This window comes from Leptonychotes weddellii, chromosome 1 (assembly GCF_054177405.1).
Source record: "Leptonychotes weddellii isolate Sample4059 chromosome 1, ASM5417740v2, whole genome shotgun sequence".
NCBI classification, from domain to species: domain Eukaryota; kingdom Metazoa; phylum Chordata; class Mammalia; order Carnivora; family Phocidae; genus Leptonychotes; species Leptonychotes weddellii.
Genome location: NC_138369.1, coordinates 74635124 through 74655242, shown reverse-complemented (window position 1 = coordinate 74655242; position 20119 = coordinate 74635124). Strand labels below are relative to the sequence as shown.

The window sequence follows — 20119 nt, the reverse complement described above, 5'->3', positions numbered from 1 at the left end:
GTGACTAGACCTAGGGAAATGGATGAGGTGGTCTCTAAAATCCTTCTGGCTCTGAAATTCGGATCTCCTGAAGTTCCTTCCAGATCTCTGATTCCAGGAGTTGGATCGACTTATGATAACATCCAGAAACTCTTAGTACCACTGGCCCAGCAACATTCAATGTATAATACTCTATGGTACTAAACTAATTAAGGATTTAAAAAAAAAAAAGAAAGAAAAGGACCATGGTGGTCTCCCAAGGCTAACAACTAAAGTCTGCTGTCTAGACAGGCAAGGAGGGTTCGGAGCGCACTCGGCTTGTTTATAACATCTTGTAGGAAGGATGAACTCATTTCTCTCAGCTCCCACACATGGTCCTGGGGTAGTTTTAAGATTGCTCCGACTGAATCATTCTCAACAGTGTCAGGAAATAACCTTCTTGTCTCAAGCCGTCACCAGGAAAAGACAAACACTGTCCAAGAAAAGCACCAGAAGGACTGAAGCCAGCAGGCTTCTTGAACCCCAAGCATAAAACATTCTGCATGGAATCCAGCAGTAGGGAAGAAAAAGATTTTCCCTTTTTTTTCTCCTTTTCCCGAGCCAAGTTTTTAGGGAATTGTGGCATCCCTGTGAAGTCATGGACATGCCAGCCATTTAAGACTTAGAAAACTGAACTGGACTACCGCGACTTCAGAAGTTATAGTGGAATTTGTATTCAGGTTGGATGCTGTGTCATTCCTAAGTTCGCTTGGAAAAGACCAGAATTGGTTTCATACTGTTACCATTGTTTTGAACCCTGGCTACATACTAGAATCATGTGGAGAGGGGCAACTGTGTGGCTCAGTCGGTTAAGAATCTGCCTTTAGCTCAGGTCATGATCCCAGGGTTCTGGGATCCAGCCCCACGTCGGGGTCCCTGCTCAGTGGGGAGTCTGCTTCTCCCTCTGCCTCTGCCCATCCCCCTGTTCATGCTCACTCTCTCTCTCTCAAATAAATAAATGAAATCTTAAAAAAAGTCATGCGGAGAGCTTTAAAAAACAACCACCCATGCTGGAGCCCCAAGCCAGGTCAATTATATCAGATGCACTGGGAAGTAAGGCCCAGGCACTGGGGGTGATGAGAGGCAAACCTTGAACTACAACCATGGCACCTGAGGCAGAAAACCTGTATCTAATCGGCCCCCAGCTTACTCAGACACTAAAGTTTGAGCACCATGGATCTAGCCTAGGGAAAGAATGAAAACATAAGAATGGAGAAAAGTTTGCACCCAAAGATGTTCACCTCTCAGCATTACATATAATTTGGCTAGGCCTCTCTTGTCCAAGCAATCTACTGCTTACTCATTTACAAAATGTGATTGCAGACATTTTAAAAAGATGTTTAAAAGTGCTTAATGAGGGGGTGCCTGGGTGGCTCAGTTGGTTGTGTCTGACTCCTGGTTTTGGCTCAGATCGTGGTCTCAGGATCGCGGGATCGAGCCCTCTGTCGGGCTCCGTGCTTAGCGGGGAGTCTGCTCAGGATTCTCTTCCTCTCTCTCTGCACCTCCCCACCCCCCACTTGCGCACATGTGCGCATGCTCGCTCTCTCTCACAAATAAATAAATCTTAAAAAAAACAATATGTGCGGTAATGAGGAAAAATGTGTATGCTGTGATTTTAAGTTACAGTTTTAGGATACAACAACTATATACTGGATATAAAAGACATGAACAACTAGGAAGTTCACAAAGAAATAACACTGGAAGGAAGTACACCGAAATGGTTATGTCTGGGTGTTAGGCCTTTAGATGACTTCCCTCCTATTTTCTGAATTTTCCAAGTTTTCTGTGATGAGCATATATTACACTTGTAATGGGAAAAGAAGTAAAAAGCCTACAAACTGACAACCAAAAAAGTAAAGGACGCCTGTCCATTAGAGAACAGATGAGGAGTTTCTCTGAGGCACTCAACACAGCTCTAAAGCCAGCTAAGGCAAACATGCCTTCATCTTTCCTTTCCCTATCACATCACATGGTTTGACACCCATGCCTTCTGACCAGGGGATTTCAAACAACTTCCCTAAGTCCATAATAGCGCCCATAAAGAGAGTGGAGTCACTTACAAATCGGGTGTCTGATTTCTCAGGGGCCTGGGAAAAACCACTGTATCCTTGAGACCCAGAAGACCCTTCAACAGCAAGGAGATATTTGGGCTGTTCTCCAAAACTCCATTTGTGTCTGGGGCATTGAGGCAAAAAGCAAGTTTTCTGGATGAACAACCAGATCTGGCTTCTACTCCCAGTTGCTTTGGTTAAGATAGACCCATTCTTATGAACCAAAGATCCACTCTTACTTCTGACCTTGGACACGGTTTGAATGGAGCATTCGCTCCCACCTGCTTCAACCCTTGGTTAGCCTAGAGAAACAGGAGCTCCTGGAAGTGGTGCTCTTTCTGCCCGCCAGCCTCGACGACACTGGAGACTGTGCCTATGAAATATTTCTGATTGGCTTCAGCTGTCTGCCTCTCTACACCACCTGCCTACATCAGGAGGGTCTGACTTCAGGGGCATGGTAAGCACTGGGATCCTTACCAGCTTGCCTCGTTTTCCTGGTCTTCCTCTGGGTCCTCTGGGTCCTGTTATCCCAGGCTCACCCTTTGGACCCATTTCACCCTGGAAAGAAGAAAGAGAAGCAAGAAAAGAATTAGGGCATGTGGAGCAGGCACATCTCTATAGGTCCATCCAATCATTGGTCATGAGGGCAGTGCACTTGATCATTCTAGACCTCTTCCAACTGGCCAATGTGGGAGATTGGGAAAGTGATGAAGTCATGTGAAAGGTAGATAGGTTTTTCAAGGAAGAGGAAGGAAAGGAGAAGGTTACCCCAAGTGGGTTATTTATTATCTGAAAGAGACAGCTGCTGGGCAGCACATGTTTTGGTGTCCCAAATCACAATCCTGAATGGCCAAAGTAGGAGATTCCTGCATGTCAGTGACATGTGTGCCTATGACACGGCATGCTGCCGGGGAAAAATGCTTTCTCTTTTAGCCAAAATTGTATGTTGTGTTTCGTTTTTAGCATGAATTCCAATCTATGAGTTTTTGAATGATTGAACACAGTTTTGACAACTAGCATCTTTGGAAATTTTCTCCACATGTAAGGACATTTATTTAGCGTTATACATTTGCCTACTCTTCTGTAAAAACCGGTTTAGTTCCAGCTCACTTTCATTTGAGTTAGTTGAAAACTGTGGAGAAAAATATTCCAGACATATATTCATATGCTCAATATAATTATTGTAAAAGGCACGGAAAGCAATGTCAACAGTACTCTTAATTGAAGAGCCCTACTCTGAGCTATCAGAACCAAATGCACCAATTGCAGAATTCCATAGTTTAAGGCCAACCTTTTGTCAAACCCATTTCTCCATTATAGCTTCTCTCCTTCCCCGTGTTCTTCTGGAATTGCAGGGCCACCTGTTGTTTCTTTGGGTCAGGGACCCCACAGAACATCATTCCTACCTCCAGTTATCCCTCTAGAGCCCAGGATGCACCACCACCAAGCTAAGTTTAGCAAGAGCAACCATGAGAGTTTCTGTTAGTCAGCAGCCAGTGTCCATGAAGAGCTACCCCAGGCACTCAGAGAGAACAACAAACACCCAGAAGGCTCTCCACATGGAAGTCAGAGGAAGTAAAACACAACAGAAAATTTCAGAAAAAACTAATACAGAGTAAGGACCAAGCATAAAGCTCTGAAATTATCTGTCACTCAGCCAATGTAACAAACTTGTCCCTATCCAAGCCATCAACATCTTGCCACACCAAGAATTGTTCTTAAACCTGTGATTTCTTCCCAACTGTCATGTCCTCCAGCATCTAGGCATTTCAAAAGTGTGGGGAGGATAACACGGATTCTATGTGGCTACAGAGATGTTTGTACAATTCTCCTCAGCTGTTTAGAGGGGGTCACGGAGTATTTTGTCTGGCTTGGACAAAACAGCAGCATAAAGAGTATAAGTGGTTTTTGGTTTTGTTTTTTGTTTCTTTTTAAAGATTGGCAGAAGGAAGTTTGGCCCCTCTCTTCATCAACTGGAAGCAGCCAGTAAGTTCTTGATCTAATTTCTAAGACCTAATTATTGTTATCATATCATCTTTGTCTCAAAACAGCCTGCCATGAAAGGGAAAGAGAACTCTAGATGGCAAGTCCAGTAAAGGGTGCAGAGGTCAGAGAAGCTGTCATACTTAATTCCACAATAATTTATTATTCTTTGATGTTCACTCTTGCACTGAATGAAAACCTAGCCTAAATATTTTTAAATCAAATTATTTTTTTTTCTCTTTTAATGTTTCCTTTAACTTGCTTATGTAATTATTTATTTTTAACCCAACATTCCACTTAGGGAATAGCAGGAACTGCTTAAGGCAGTGATAAATAAAAATAAATTACTGTCAGATGATTGAAATTATTTAAATATGTTTTCCTGGATGAACGTCAGACAAAAATTGTTTGAGTCTGGAAAAGAAAACTTTAAGATAAACTTGAAAAACAATTAGGATTCTAAGAAAGCATTCATTTGCATGTTTAAAGAATACTATGCTCTGAGGCTTGGGGAAAAATGACAACCTCCCAGGTCAACTGGCTTTCAGCATGAGGAACCACCATTACAACGTTAGATAGAGGTGTTTTCAGTGGCCAGTTAGGTACGCTCTCACGCTTTCTCTTTATCCCCTGACACCTCCTCTCACCACCCCCATTCTTCGCCAGACCCTAACCTTAAGTAGAAGTTTCCGGAAATCTGCCAGTCAATTGCCACTTTCACAATTTTTGTCGTATCTACACACCACTCTATTGTTAGTTTTTGGATATTTTTCTTCAAGTCAACTGAATGAACTCCATATTTAGTAAGCCTTGTTCCCAGCTAGATATCCATGAAATCACACTAAATATTTAACCGTTTAAATAAAAAATTTAACTAAAATAACTCTGCGTACCAAGGGTGCCCTTGAAGAAGGTCTGAGTTGAGTGCTGCCAGCAATGGTCTTAGGCCAAAGATGCCCGTGCCTCACACTAGGGCCCACGACCATGGCAGCTCAGATCTGGTCCCTCTGTCACGATGCCTTCTGCTTCTGAATGTTACCATGGCCATCTGAGAGGTAGGAGATGCAAAGAAAGGCCTCTCTACCCGGATGGGGTGTCCTCTCCCTCCCACTGAATCGGAGGGAGGGCTCAGACCATGTTGGCACCCTCTCATCAATGTGCACGGCAACTTGTTCCTCTTCCAAACCAGAACCTTCCATGGAAAAACCCACTTTCTCTGCCTGATGGACAGAGAGGCAGAGCTCTTTGTGTAGTGCGTAGAAGGTCTAATTTGTTACCGAGGCCCCTTCTTACTACTTTTAAGTACTTACTTTCTGCCCCAGCATTCCAGGAAATCCCGGGTAACCCTGTGAAGAGAGTGACACACAGAGTGACTATCTCTTCAGAGAGGACCTGAGAGGGCTGTGGAAGAGTGTGGTCTGCCATTTTCAAGATAAGAGCCCAGTCAGTCAGCCAGCCAGTCAGCTGGACAGCCCACAAAGGGCTGCCACTTCCGTTGTAGTTTATCATTCCATGCAAAGGCCATTACCTTTTCTCCTTTGGGACCCAGGTCACCCTTTTCACCTCTGGATCCCTAGGAGGAAACCACAGCAGAGAGTCAGAGTTAATACCCTGGGGGGGAAATTGGAGCATTTCACAATGAAAGCTCCCTAAGCCAACACCCTCATCTTACAGGCAAAGAAGTAGGCTCAGAGATTAGGTGACTTGCCCAAGGAAGGAATGCTTTGTGATCTACCTTTTATTTGGACCACAAAGACCCTTTGCATTAATGAAAGACAACTCACAGAAAATCCTGGGTCCCAGATCCTCTCTCATCCTGTAGGAAATTTGTCCCCAGTTTCTGGCTGGGTTTTCTGTTTGGTTTGGTTTGGTTTTTGACAGATGAGAGGGTTGTGTGATGGAAGCTTAATCTAAAGACACACGTCAGCCATCTTCTTCCAGTACCCCCCAAGCAAGCAGTGCTCCCTCTCCACTGGGCACAACCTTCAGCTGCTCATCTGCTCCATGTGAGAGGCCTCTACCTCCACTGGAGCTCCTCCCTTGCCCATGCCCTGCCTCCGGAGACCCCTCACTGCTCTCTCAGCCCAATGACGAAGGACAGGGGAATATCTAGGAATGGTCACTATAGTCACTAACTTAAGAGAAACCTGGGCCTGTCCTCTGCTTATCATTGACCCCAGAGCCAATAGCCCAGACCAGGTTCTGGGAAGCCACCAGAGACAAACACTAACCTTTTCCCCTCTGGATCCAGGGTAACCCTAAAAGAAAGGAAAAGGTACATTTAGGATCAGCCCTATAGGACCTTTGGGTTTGGTGCAAGAGTGGAAGGAATCCCTGAATATGATGGTGAGGTGTGTCCCCACCTGGTGCTGCAAGTTTTAGTGGGGGTTGTAACAGTAAACACAAAGATGTCCCTGAGGGTTATGTTTATACCAGGCCTAAAAAGAACATTGCTTTTCTTAACCACAAAGGTCCGAACAAAGGTTTCCATCTGCTTTGTTGTTCAGAAGCTGGACTCTCCCTGCCCAGGAGAAGGTCATCTCCATGCCCTTTGTCCCAGGCATCATGTCCCCCAAAGGGCTGATAAAGGCAAGCACTCTGGCACTGGGCTTTCCAATATATCTGACGTTCCCCAAACCTGGGACGGCAGCTCCACCCAGTCCCGACTTTGTGGACAGCAGCTGTTCCAGAACCTTAGTAAGAAGACCTGGGAATGTCCACCTGGACCAACACACTGACCTTGGAGCCCATTGGTCCTCTTGACCCTGGCAAGCCCATCATACCCAGGTCACCTTTTTCACCCTGTGGGAATTAGAAGAAGAAGGGGAAAGGACCTACAGTGACTTTTACTAGAGAAACAGAACCAGGAGAATCATGGGCAAGATTAGGATGGAACTAGGGACATTGGGGCTGGCTGGTGAATCTGAGGATCCCACATGCCCCCTTGCTCACTCCCAGGGGTTCAAGGCTCTATGGTCCACATTTTATTCTGGTATTTGAGACTAACATAAAATGAAATTGCCCCAGGCAGAGCAGATCTCCAAACTAAACGCTGAGATGCTATAAATGCTCCATCTATTCCTGGAGTGTGTTGTGAGAGGGTGGGGAGAGAGCATGGGGGCACTGGGGCCTCATAGGACTAAGTGTCAGCACCCCCAGAAAACTTCACCTGCTTTGTTCTTTGCATAGGGAGGGCCTTTCAGGCATTTCCATATACTCTCACCCTAGGTTTGCAGCCAAACAGAGTGAACATCAGCCTCTGGGCATGCATTACTGAGAAAGGGGGCTAAGGCTCATGGGTGGCCTCTGTACCATCTGTGCTAAAAATTATATACCAGGGCTAAAAAGTAGAAATATAAGGTACTTGCACTTAATTAAGAATTTTTTAGAAGTCACATTAAAACTGGTAAAATTAACTTTAATAACATTTTATTTAATCTAATTATCATTTGAACATATAACCAATATAAAATTAGTGAGGTATTTTACATTCTGTTTTTCATAATACATATTTGAAATCTGTTGCGTATTTTTTTTTTTTAGATTTTATTTATTTATTTGAGAGAGAATGAGATAGAGAGCATGAGAGGGGGGAGGGTCAGAGGGAGAAGCAGACTCCCTGCTGAGCAGGGAGCCCGATGCGGGACTCGATCCTGGGACTCCAGGATCATGACCCGAGCCGAAGGCAGTCGCTTAACCAACTGAGCCACCCAGGCGCCCTGTTGTGTATTTTATATTTAAGTCACATCTCAATTCAGGCATTAAATTTTCATCAAAATATTTGATCTGTATTTAGATTTCATAAAATTTAGAGTTGAAAAAGCAGATTCACACATTCAAGTTGCTCCAAACATGCTTAAAGATTTTCAAATAACTGAACTGAGTAAAGGTCTTTAAATGCAAACTTAAATAAAAAATTCAGTTCCTCAGTTGTACCAGCCACATTTTAAGGACTAGTTGCTGCCATATTGGACAGTTTAGCTCTACACAGTGGATTTTTAGAAAAAATATCCTTGGGACTTTTCCTAAGAGCACGGGGAGCACAGTTTTCTATTCCCATAATAAATACAGCTGGTAAGTAAATCAGAGCATAAAGACATTCACCTGCCCATCCCTGATTTCTGCAGGTCAAATCTACACCCAATACTTTATGACCAAAGTGAGAAGAATATAAATAAAGGCATGGATGTGAATGTGTCAGTTTCCCATAATCTGTCTGAAGAATGGGATTTTATCGGCATTTGGCAATCCCTGTCTAAATGTAGGATTCCAGTCTTTCCAGCTAGCCAGGGCCCACCCCCCAACCCCCAGTCTCCTGCCAATAGCTTTCCAGACCCAAGCCCCTCTTGGGGTCATCTTGGGGAAACGAAAGATTGTATGCTAACTCTGAGGACGAAGGAGAACCAGGGCCCCTGTGAAAGAGGGGAGCAGACCCTCATTGCTCCCCCCAACAGGAGCAGAGCTGTTGCATGGACCAAGGTCTTGTAGTCCAAGTGAAGGAGAAAGTTTTGGGACCTCTGGGCAATCCTCATCTTCTCTTCTCCTTCCTCCTCTCAAGGAAATGAGTTCACTATGTGCCAAAGGCCAGAGGGGCTGACATCTTCTCCCCTCATGTTCTGATACCACGTGAACCCCGAGAGTGTGCCAAACTTACCCTGGGTCCTTCGGGGCCGACTGGCCCGGGCATGCCAGGAACACCCGGGGGGCCCGGTCTACCCTTCAAAAATGAACAACAAAAGTCAGGATGATTGGGTTTCTTTCCCTCCTTCCAGGAAATAAGATTTGTTTTGGGGGTCCAAAGGGAACTGTGGGGTCCCTAAGCATGGTGTCTGGGTTCACCCTCCAAAGATTGATAGCCTCGGAAGTTGGGTTACTTAGATATAAGTTCAAGTCCTTGGCATCACATTATGTCAACATAGAAGATCTTATTCTACCCAAGAAATAGAAGGTGGGAGGAAATGAAAGGAAGGTGGTGGAGAAGGGATTCTAAACTTCTTGGTTTTTGAGCTTTATCACCTCCACCCACCCAAATGTTCCTTGCATTGCAGTAGGTTCTCCCCAAGGATACAGTGTGGAATGGGATAGGATTTTGTTTGGGGTGCACTAGCAGATGCTGTTGGTACTCCCTCAAAAACTTTTTCACTTGCTCATTGTGCTCATCCCCCAGGGGCTACCTGCCTTGCTGCCACCTCTCATTCCTGCAACCTGCAACTGTGAAATTTGCCCATGGGCAATTGGAGCTGCCCAGCAATTTATGTACCTGTTCTCCCTGCAGCCAACAGCCCAACTCCCTTACCTCAAGGCAGGACAAACTCTGTGGTGCAGTTCACACTCCAGAGCTCCCCTAGGAATGAGGCTGAAGATGGACTTCATCTGACACCGTGCCCAAGCTGGGCTTCTTCCCCTGCACCATCCAGCTCCCCCTCCCCCCAGGATCCTCCTGAGAGCGCTCCCATAAGTCATTCGCTTGCACATGGCACACGTGGCCTCTACCTCTGCTTCTAGGGAAACCAGCCTAAGCCAGGAGCTATGGAAGAGCAAGCCTTACAAGAGAAAGCGGGAGCAGGGACTTGGGGTCCATCTCAACCTCTGCACGCATTGGCTAATTTCACAGTTAGCCTAGCTAGACACATGGAAGGCTCAACCCTTAAACCAGTGATCACAAATGCTGGCATGTGTACTGGTTTCTGCTCTCGCCACCCCTGTTCATGGCAGAGGTCATGACGTTCATGGCAGCCCATGATCAATCATGGTCCTCATTAGTTCTGAGTATGGAGACCATCCCAGAATCCTTTCCAGCCCAGCACTTCAGATAACCACTGTGCCTCAGCTGGAGCTGTGATCTGGGCCCTGGAGGGACGTAATTTTGCTTTGCAAAGGTCTGTTTGAGGCTTCTGTTGATAGTGAAACCATTTGAGTAAAACATTTAACCAGAAAAATAGTAATTTATATTTAGAATCATGGACATCTTTTTTGGCCAAAGTCTTGCACCTCCTTCTACCCCCGAGACCCACAGTTTCAGTGCCAGTATCCATTGACCACAGTGAGTGGCTGCTGGTTTACTCTTTCCTGACATGAATGAGAGTCTTGATGACATGTGTTTTGTTCACTCAGAGTGCCTGTGACCTTAAGTAACTCCCATTTATTTCAGCTGGGCCAAAAGGCAAAAGCCATTTGCTTCTGTTTTGCACTTTGTTCCAGCGTAATCAAATAGACAGCAAGAGTCATTTTGTGCCACTGGTTGGGGCCTTGGAGGGTTTCTCTAATGGGTGGCAGGATGAGATGGTCTGAGGTTGGGGGAAATTTGGCCAGGCTTGGCAGCCCCTGGGAGAAGTCCAAATGTCTGGTAGTAGCAGGCTCTAGCTCTTGAGCAAAAGAACAGGCAGAAAGAGCCCACTGTCATCATCAAAATGGCAGTGTTATTATTGTCCACCTGGGTATTGTGGCCCAGGGAAGTGCACTGCTAGTCCCCCCCCCACCCCTAAGAGCGCATGGCGCACGTGCCCAGGCACACGCCCTCCCCCCGCCCGCGGTGCACAGTTGCCCATGTAATGCTGACAGAACAGCATGGACCATACCTTCCTTCCTGGTAGGCCAAGCTCCCCCTGTGGATGAAGAAGACAGGTAAGCAGAGGCTGCTTTGGAAGAGAAGTTCTGGAAGCACAGAGCTTAGTAGGGCTGATGGCTGGGCATGACCATGTGGCTTGGTTGCTTGGCCGCTCACAGCACCCCTGCCATGTCAGTGGGCCAAGCTGAAATACACCAGTGGGATCTCACGGCTGCAGTAGCAGCCCCATCATTATGGAGCCCATCCTCATGCACTAAGGCAAAATTAGCACATGCTTTGAAATCTCAACCAGAAAATTCTCCATGGCATCCCCAGGATACAGGCTGGAATTACCAAGGAGAGGTGGACTGAAGAAAGTAGTGGCTCATACCTTTTCTCCCTTTGGTCCTATCTTGCCAGGAAGTCCCGGTGGGCCCTACACCATCAAGATAAGAAATGAAAAAGCATATATCAAACCAAGGCAGGACAGGTGGTGAGGGAGGCAGGACTGGGAGGGAGGCTCCTCCAGCAGTTTGGTTCCCTGTGCAGACTCAGGGTTCCAAGGACCCCATGAAGGACCCCCTGGTGCCCTCCAACCCAGGCTCCCTGTCCTCTTCCAGCTTTCTCTGAGCTATGTTTCCAGTGGTGCCATGGTTACAACTACAGAGTCTTTACCACCTCTCTTATCTTTTCAGCTGCTCTCACCAACTTTCCCTGGGACCCTGACAGGGGGGACATTCTGCTTTGCACACAGGAGCAGCCAACTTAGAAATTCCTGTGCTGGATCTCTGGGCACCAGATGCAGGGAAAGCCTTCCTGAAGATGTGAAGAATATGGGCAATGGAGCATTTTTGTCCCATTGTCCAGCCACAGGAGTAGGGCTGACTCCAGCTCAGGGATTCTAGCACCTACTACACTAAAGCTTGGCACATCCACAGCCAGAATGCAGCTACTCTGTGCTCACACATCTATGAAATGCTCAGTAGGCTAACTGCTTTCCAAATGCCCTAGTACAGCAGAGAGGAAATCCATCAACCCCCACCAGGCCACTACTTCATCCCCAAGATCTGCAGGTGAACACGCCTGACACAAAGCCTGTTTGAAATCTGATTCCTGTAAGACTTGTCCAAATACCAAACAGCTCCCTCAGCGGCTCCCACACCTATCACATTAGAATCCCCTGAGGATGTTTTGAAAATCCCCAACACCAAGGCATACCCCAGAGCAATTACATCACAATCTCGAGGAGAGGGGCACGAGCCTCAGGAATGTTTGAAGTTCCCAGGGAAGTCCAATGAACAGATAAGTTTGGGAACCACAGTCTCTGGTTTGGGGGGGCATGGGGTGGAGGGAGAGTTACTTCATTTCCTTTCCTACTCTCCCCCTTCTCTCCCTCCCCTCCCCTCCCCCCCACCGCACCACTTCTTTCACCCTCCCACCTTCCCCTCCTCCCCACTTCTCTCTCTCCCCACTCCTCCTGATCTGGGCATCCTTGTGTGGAAAGAGGGCTTCCTGGGAGGGTGGCCTCACCACCCTCCCTCCCCAGCCACTCACCCATCTGGTGACCCACTGGGGACTGCACTGGCCCCACCACCTGACCCTCAGTGCTGCATGCCTTCACTTCAGAGCTGCGTGGGCCAGCTTGGGCGGATAGCACAAGGTGCAGGGTATACAAGTCCTCGAGGATCAAAGCCCAGGGGGGCACCAGTGCTCCCAGAAAGTGTGACTCAGAGGGGCAGAGGTTCCCCACTCCCCAAAGCCTGGGAGCCCAGGGTGACAGAGAGCCCCAGGACCCTGCACATGCCAGGCAGGATGAATGAATACTGTTCCATTCTCTCATTTCTTATTATCAGGCCATTGTGCTCTAGCTCAGAGCTTCTCAAGCTGTGATGTGTAGATAATGCAGCAGGGGAGTCTTGTTAAAATGCAGATTCAGATAGCAGGGGTGTGTGTATGTAGGGGGAGGGGAGAATGAGATTCTGCATTTTTAACAAGCTCCCAGGTGATGCCAATGTTACTGGTCCACAGATCTCATTTTGCTTGGGAACAGCATTTTACGCTGTGTTCTAAGGCAACGGAGGGGGCTGCAAATCCCCCCCACCCCGGTTGGGCAGCACAATCTCTGCACAACTCAAAGGGATTGCGTGAGGTTCGAGGTGTACAAGCACGGTTGGACAGCTGCTGGTCTGAAGTCAGTAGAGAATTCCCCTTTCCTTCCCAAGCTCTCTGGTCCTCACGTGTGTGTGCTGAGACCCGAGGAGACTGCCAGACGCGGGAAGATGGAAATTCTCAGCGGAGGTGCCCCTCAGGGGGCCCATCCTGCCTTTCTGCAGACTTCCTAGCCCCTCTGTGGCAGCGTCCAGCTAATTCTGGGTCCAAAGGCCTGTTTTTATTGCATTTGACAAATATTTATGGAGAGCTTACGACAACCCGTGCCCTGGCGTGGGCTGGGCGCAACATGTGAACAAGATGGGCAATGTCCCTGCTCTCAAGACCAGGGGTGGGTGAACTGTCTCTGTCAAGAGGCAAACAATAAATACTGTAGACTCTGCCTCGGATATAGTGTCCCTGTCACAGCCACTTACCTCTGCCCTTGTGGCACAAAGGCAGCCCGAGACAGTCCAACTTTGATTACAAAAACAGGCGGCCGCCAGACCTGTAGGCCACAGTAGGCCAGTCCTTGCCAGAGAGCTTATATTTTACAAAGGGAAGACCAAAGAGACCAGGGACAATAACAAAACCAATAAGAACGCAACAGCGAGATGAGAAAATGATGCAGAGAATTACAACAGGCCATTGGGATGGACAGTGAAGGGGGGAAGGCTACTTTAGACTGGGTGGTTGAGGAAGGCGTTTCTAAGGAGCTGGCCTGTAAACTGTTCTGACAAAGGAGCTGGCCGTGGTGAAAATCAGAGGGAAGAACATTCCACACAGCCAGAACCACAAGCACAAAGGCCCTAAGGCTGGAACGAGCTTGGTTGGCATGCTTCAGGACCCAAGAGATGCGCATCGGGTGGGCAATATTGGTGGTCTGAGACGATGCAGGAGATACAGGCAGGGTCCTCTGGGGGGTGGGGGGCTCTGTAACCCAGGGCGAGGACTTTGGCTCTTAGTCTCCCGTGATGGGAAGCCATAGGAGGGGGTTACCCAGAAAGGAATGACAGAATTCATAAGGCATGTGGGCAACTGACTGCTGCTTGTACCCTCTTTCCCCACCCCATGGCAGGCCCCAAGGCCCAGGCCAGGGGGTGCTCCTCCTTGATGGACCCCTACTCCCAGGCAGGCCAGAGGAGCCACGGCCTGTGAGACAGGGTCTCTGGAGGGTATTTTTGTTTGCCTAGAAAATCCTTTCTCCACCATTGTGCCTATTCCTCACTCTGCCCTTTAGCTTCAGTGGGGAGCGGTGGGCTGCCTGGCTGCAGGATCTGGGGGCCAAATGAAGTTCAGAGTAACAAGTTCCCCATCAGTTCCACTTTCCTGCACCAAATGCAGGCACTTCTCGGGCAACTGGCAAGGGTCAATGGTCACAGAAGGGGCAACCCCCTGTTGCCAAGTGTTTGATGATAATTATAGTAACAATTACATCCATCTAGGCAGCAGCTCATTTGGACCCCTCACCACCACCAAAATCCAGTACTGCAGGGGTAATTATTATCCCCGTTGCAGAGATGGGGAAATCAAGGCTGGGAGGCCAGAATTTACCCAGAGCAGAAGAATCAGTGTGCTATCCACGTGGCTCTGGAGCTGGAGGTGAGCTAGAGAAGGAAAAACAGCCCCCATATCACTTTAAAAGGGGCAGCTCTAAGAGACTCTTTCCAGTGGGCTTCACTGCTCTGAAGAGAAGATAGCAGGAGAGGATCTGGTGGAATGCACCAACCTGGGGGCCAGGGGGCCCAGGGGAGCCGAGCGATCCTTGTGCGCATGAGGACTGCGTGGTCTCTAGTTCCAGGATGAGATTCTTCATGTCTGGGGAGAGAAGCTTCAATGCAAAGCAACATATGGTGATAGGTCAGACTTGGGGGACAGAAGAAGGGTCACCACCTGGACACAGTCCTGCTCCCCAGTCCAGTCCTCAAGACTGGTGGTTCCCTGACACCCTAAAGAGTATCCCAAGAAGACGACCTTCTGGGCCTCCAGTTCCTGTTCTCTCTTGAGACATACCTGGCTTGAATGGATTACAGAGATAGAATAGCCACTTTGGATGGAGTTAGGAAGCTCATTTCAGGGGCCTTTATCCAATGTCTAGGACAGCACTGTCCGACAGAAATAAAATGCAAGCCACCAGTGCAAGCCACATATGTAGTTTTAAATTTTCTGGTAGCCACATAAAAAAGGTAAAAAGAAAGAAGTGAAATTAATTTTAATCATATATTTAACCCAGTATGTCCCAAATATTATCACTTCAACATCTATTCAATATTTAAAAATTACTAATGAGACATTTTATTCTTTTTTCACACTAAGTCTTCAAAATCCAGTGTGTATTCCATACGTACAGCACATCTCAACTGGAACTAGCCACATGAAAAGTGTTTAAGTCACGGATGGCTAGTGGCTACTGCATTGGACAGTACAGGTCTTAGAATTTCTGGAAAAATTTGAGAATCCCAAGTCCCTAGAATATCCTGGCCCACTGTCTTCTAGCTCAGCTTCCCAAATCCTGCTCTTTCCCTCTTCCCAAATTCTGTTCCCTCTCACACCTCAGTATGGCTATCGAGGGACCATGTCCTGTGTCCCCTCACAGAAACAGCCTACATTCAATATGGGCTGTGGAAGGGAATTTCATAAATACTTGGGAAGAAAGGGGAAATTCCATATCTGAGCAGCTGAAGGGAGCCTCAAAAGCTCTAAATTCACCTCATTGTTCTCAGGAAGACGGGATGCTGTGTCAAATTCAATTTCCTGCTGAGAAGAATCTCCGTCCATAACTTATTGAAGACAGTGGGAGAACAGACACACACCAGAAACTGCAAAATGCCCATTCTAGGGTTCAACCTGCTGTGTGAAAGTAATGGGTTGGATCCCTCAAGAAGGATCTGGAGGTCGCTCACCTCAAGTGGGGGGACGTGAGGGGCTGTGTGGCGGGCACTGGGGAGCCTGCATTTCTGTTTTTTTTCACAAGCCCTAAGGTACTCACCAGACCTCGGCCCCCTCTGAAGAATGGTGGTGGGAACAGTGGGGGTGGAGGGGGCGTCAGGAGGCAGCATCCTCTGTGGCCGCCACGCTTCTTCTGATCCAGGCCGGGAAGGGCTGTGCAGAGAAAATTGCTGCTCGTTAGTGCCGGGGCCTCTGTCATGCCCACTGAACCCCAGGGAGACTCATGTGGACACCCCAGATTTCTGAATCTGATTTCTAACCCACTAGATATGAGTGCACCTTCTGTTTGCTACTTGATGGAGTCCTCCCCCAGGCTTTGCTGAATGAAGATGGTTAATAAACAAGCAGATGGTATGGACACTGTGACCATAATAAGTTCCATTTCTCCCTCTTCAGGGACTGACTTGTCATTTTGTAGATGTGACAAGGAATGCAAAGTTCAGACTTATAATGCACTTCTAATAGCGGAGGAGAAGGAAGCGTTTGGTAATTATTTAGAAAGTGTGCTCAGAGAGAATTGTTCAGGGAGGGGGCAGCCAGGGCCTGAGGTGGCGTTGATTATAAGAGACCCAGAGCCCTGATTTAAGACATCTATTTGACTCTAAACTCTACACACACAGTTGGTGTCACCCAGGCTCACTAAAGAGTTTACAGTCTAATGACTCAATACGGGGGTGTGAGATGAAAGGAGGGCCTTGGACCCTGATAGCCTCATTGAACATGGGGCCTTGCCCTAGTGTAATGTTAGTTTACGCTCAATGTTGAAGTATACCTTACAGAAGGATGCAAATCATGAGTCTACGGCCCAATAGATTTCTGCAAAGTGAACACACCCTCGAAGCCAGCCTCTGGATCAAAACACACAACTCTCCAGCATCCACAAGCCCCATAAGCTCCTGTCCAATCTCTGTGCTCCTCCCTCTTCATCATCCTGACTTCTAACCCCAGAGAATCACTGTATCTATTCTGGAACTTTATATAAAGGGAATCAGACAACATGAACTCTTGTGTTTGGCTTCTTCTGCTCAACAAAGCGTTTGTGGGTCATTTGGGCATTGCTTGTGGTTGTTAATGCGGAATAGAGTTCCATTGCGTGACTAGACCACAATCTACTTATCCATTCCACAGCTGCTGAACACTGGGTTGATAACCACTACATACCCCACCGGAATGGCTAAACTGAAAAGGACAGAAAATAACAAATGTTGGCAAGAACGTGGAACAAACAGAACTCATACATTGGCCAGGGGGAGTGTAAGTTGGTTCAACCTCCTTGGAAAACTGCTTGGTATTGTCTCCTGAAGCCTAGTACGGGCATCCCCTACAGCCCAGCAATTTCACTCCTAGGTACTTACCAACAGACAAGTGGGTCTATGTTCACCAAAACACATGTACTAGAATATCCACAGCAGTAATACCCGTAATTGCCACAAGCTGTAACCTTACAGTTCCCAGTTTGGGTCTCATGATGATACCCTCACCTCTACCCCTTCGTCAAACCTCTGGCCTCACAGAATATGGGCAGGTCACTTTACCGCATGCCTCTCGGCCATGAACCCAGCAGTTTCAGTCTTATGTCTCAGGGGCCCATGCTTGCATACTGTTTGCACCCTGGGCTCCAGGACCTGGCTGCGGACCTCAGCCAGCTGGTAGGTGCTCCTTGGGAATGGCGGCCCCGTGCACACCCACACGCTCACTCCCCGATGGAGGAGCCCTCCATGAGCTTGTGCCAGTGATCGTCGGCCCTCTCTGACCCAGTGCCTCCTCTTGTAAGAAAGATTTTGTGAAGACCCTTCTATGATCCTGAAATGAAATTCATAAATCATACAACATACACACACAATTTAAAAAATCAATACAATCTTGCAGCAGCCAGATGTGGGGGTGGCCTGCCAGGGCCACGGAAGCCGTGAGGACAAAAAGAAAGGGACCGACGCAAACATCACTGAGGAGAAAGCAATGGAGCAGTGGGTCATAGGAGCGCAAGAGGAGGAAGGGTCAAGGGTGGTTTCGAGGTTGCAGGGACCTGGGACCACAGTGATCAGAGTAGGAGATGGAAAAGTCAGAGGAGGCACTGGTTTGTGGGGAAAGCTGTCAAATTTGGTGTTAGATGTTTGTTCATTCGAGCACATACTTTGCCAGGCACTGGGTCAGGCCGTGGGGGTGGCAGGGAGGTACAGAAAGATGCTTGACTGGTGCTTCAGACCTGCAGTCAGCAAGTCCTTTGGAGCTTGAATGGCTGCCACAGCCCTTCTGCTCTTATCCCACTCATCCCCTCCACCCCCACCTAGCCTAATCCTGGAGACTCTTATTCATTCATCAAGAACTGTCAGGTGCTGCCTCCACCAGGAAGCTCTCCTTGACTTCCCAGGCCAAGGTTGAGAGTCCTGCCATGTTTTTTTTCTGCGTTTACCCCCATGTTAGTTCTTACCTGTGGGATAAAACAGTTTCCTTGTATCTCCCTCACTACAGTGCTTTCTGGGAGGATGGGAGCCAGTTTTCAATCCCCAGGTTCTAGCACAGTACCTGACATACACTAGATATTCCACAAATGCTTGCCGAATTTATAATAATAACTAAAAAAAAAACCCCAACACTTACCACATGCTTAGGCACCACTGAAGTGCTTCACACATATAAATTCACCTAATCCTCACAGCAACCCTGAGAGTTAATACTATTGTTATCATCACCCCCACTTTACAGATCAGTTAACTGAGGCTGAGAGGTAAAGCAACTTGCCCAAGGTCATACAACTGCCAGGGTTCTTCCTCTTGATCTCCACACTCTTCCACATGCGGGTGGAAATACAGGTCAGGAGCGCAGAAGGCGGCAAGTGGCTCCCATGGCTACTACCTGAGATATATAGTATCAAGGGCTTCCAACCAAACGCCATCAGGAGCACACGTATTGTTGCACAAAACTGGCCCTATTGGCTCATCGTGAGGGAGGACGCACCCCCAGGGGACTGTGCAGCATCTCGTAAGAGGGTGTTAGAAAGGATTTGTTCTAGGATTGGGGCATTCACTAGGTGATGCTGGGGGAGACTCTCGAGGAAGCAAAGTCTGGCTCCGTTCTGGACTGGATGTGGTCGGGAAGTTAGTCTATGACTACCTTAATTCTTACCTAGAAGAGCAGAGGGAGACAGAAGCTGTGGGTGATAAAGCAGAAGCCGTCACTCATATTAGCAAGGACAGAGGGATGGTTGGCCATGTTTGCAGTTGAATGGAGGTCTTGTTTTGTCTGTGTCAGGTACGGTGACACAGTGGCCTTGTTTCTGTCATGGGCTGTCACAGTCGCAGACTGGCCTTTGTCTGATGCTGTTCTATGAAATGGTTTTCATCCAACAGAACACCGGGGCCTAGCTGTGAGCGGCAGATCTGTTCCACCTGTCATGGGCTGCTTTCTCTCTCTCAGGGGGTAAAATACGACAGCTTTGTTGTTATAAAACTTGACATCAGTGCCAATCATATTCCTCTTCAAATTCATTCAAGTGTCTTTCCTAGAGTGTTGAGTAAGCTCAGAAGGGCAGCTTCCATGGTGTCCCCCTGCCCTGGGTGCAGGGCGAAGGTGGCAGCCACACATCAGCCCTCCAGAACCCTCTCAACGCCCCGTCCCCCCGCCTGCCCCAGAGGCATTTTCTCCTTTCCTGCTCTTTGGCCTCAGCAGACGGCTAAGGGCTGAGGTTGCGGTTTTCCGCAAAGTCTCCACCCGCCAGGAGTACCGGAGGCTGGCACATTCATGTGGCTAATATGCACTCCTCACTATTGATTTTTCCAGACCATATATGCCCTCCCTTCACTCCCACATTCTCTGTGGGCTTCCATGGATGAAAGACCCTGAATCATTTAAAGCAATTCTCTTATTTCTTCTTGGAAACTGGAGAACTCTTCGGTGAACATAAATTATCAGTTGCTTTCCCTGCTGAGGCATCTGCATTGTTCACCTCTCCCCATCCCTCCTCGCCCTTTCCCCCTTGACCTTGACTTCACTTTCAGCAGGTGAAGAGCATCTATTTCTGCCCGCCCCCCAACTCCCTGGAGATGTTTGTTTTTAGCACAGTCTAGTTTATTTACGGCTCATTCCAGCTCAGGATATTTCCATCAGGTGGATGTGTTTGGGAACAGCTTCCCGGCCCTCCCTCCCTGTCAACTAAGCCAGGACTTCACATGTCTATTTTAGTGTCATCCAAGTGGCCTATGGGTCTCATTCAGGACTAGGCTGCCTCCATGGACTCGTGTCTGAGCCCAGGGTCCAGCTTGGAAAAGCCCCAGCAGGCTCTGTGGTAATGGAAACAACCACGTGGGTAGGAACATGGGGCCTGCAGAAACCCGGGTGCACCGTGCGGCTCAGGCCCAGGCAGCTGCCTTGGAAATGCCAATTCCCACGGAATTTCAGAACCACTTGCCCTGACTTAAAGACA

At 48.0% G+C, this 20119-nt stretch overlaps 1 protein-coding gene and 1 long non-coding RNA gene across 12 annotated transcripts in view; one reads left to right on the top strand and one right to left on the bottom strand.

Annotated features, from left to right (window-relative positions):
• COLQ (collagen like tail subunit of asymmetric acetylcholinesterase) overlaps nucleotides 1–20119 on the bottom strand; it is a 76555-nt gene that overhangs the window by 14536 nt on the left and 41900 nt on the right. For 5 of the 11 annotated variants that reach the window (XM_081802071.1, XM_081802068.1, XM_081802045.1 and 2 more), the window contains 10 exons: nucleotides 15737–15849; nucleotides 14477–14578; nucleotides 10991–11035; nucleotides 10631–10657; nucleotides 8707–8769; nucleotides 6792–6854; nucleotides 6284–6310; nucleotides 5581–5625; nucleotides 5363–5398; nucleotides 2547–2627 (listed from right to left, as the gene is read on the bottom strand). In XM_081802071.1, coding sequence (XP_081658197.1) covers nucleotides 2547–2627; nucleotides 5363–5398; nucleotides 5581–5625; nucleotides 6284–6310; nucleotides 6792–6854; nucleotides 8707–8769; nucleotides 10631–10657; nucleotides 10991–11035; nucleotides 14477–14578; nucleotides 15737–15849 — 602 coding nt within the window. The remainder of the gene's footprint in view (nucleotides 1–2546; nucleotides 2628–5362; nucleotides 5399–5580; nucleotides 5626–6283; nucleotides 6311–6791; nucleotides 6855–8706; nucleotides 8770–10630; nucleotides 10658–10990; nucleotides 11036–14476; nucleotides 14579–15736; nucleotides 15850–20119) is intronic. The other 6 variants (XM_081802096.1, XM_081802087.1, XM_081802104.1 and 3 more) reach the window with 4 other exon arrangements.
• LOC145716858 (uncharacterized) overlaps nucleotides 1–20119 on the top strand; it is a 45323-nt gene that overhangs the window by 4470 nt on the left and 20734 nt on the right. Inside the window, exon 2 of the long non-coding RNA XR_014139805.1 lies at nucleotides 4007–4055. This is a non-coding gene — a long non-coding RNA (uncharacterized LOC145716858). The remainder of the gene's footprint in view (nucleotides 1–4006; nucleotides 4056–20119) is intronic.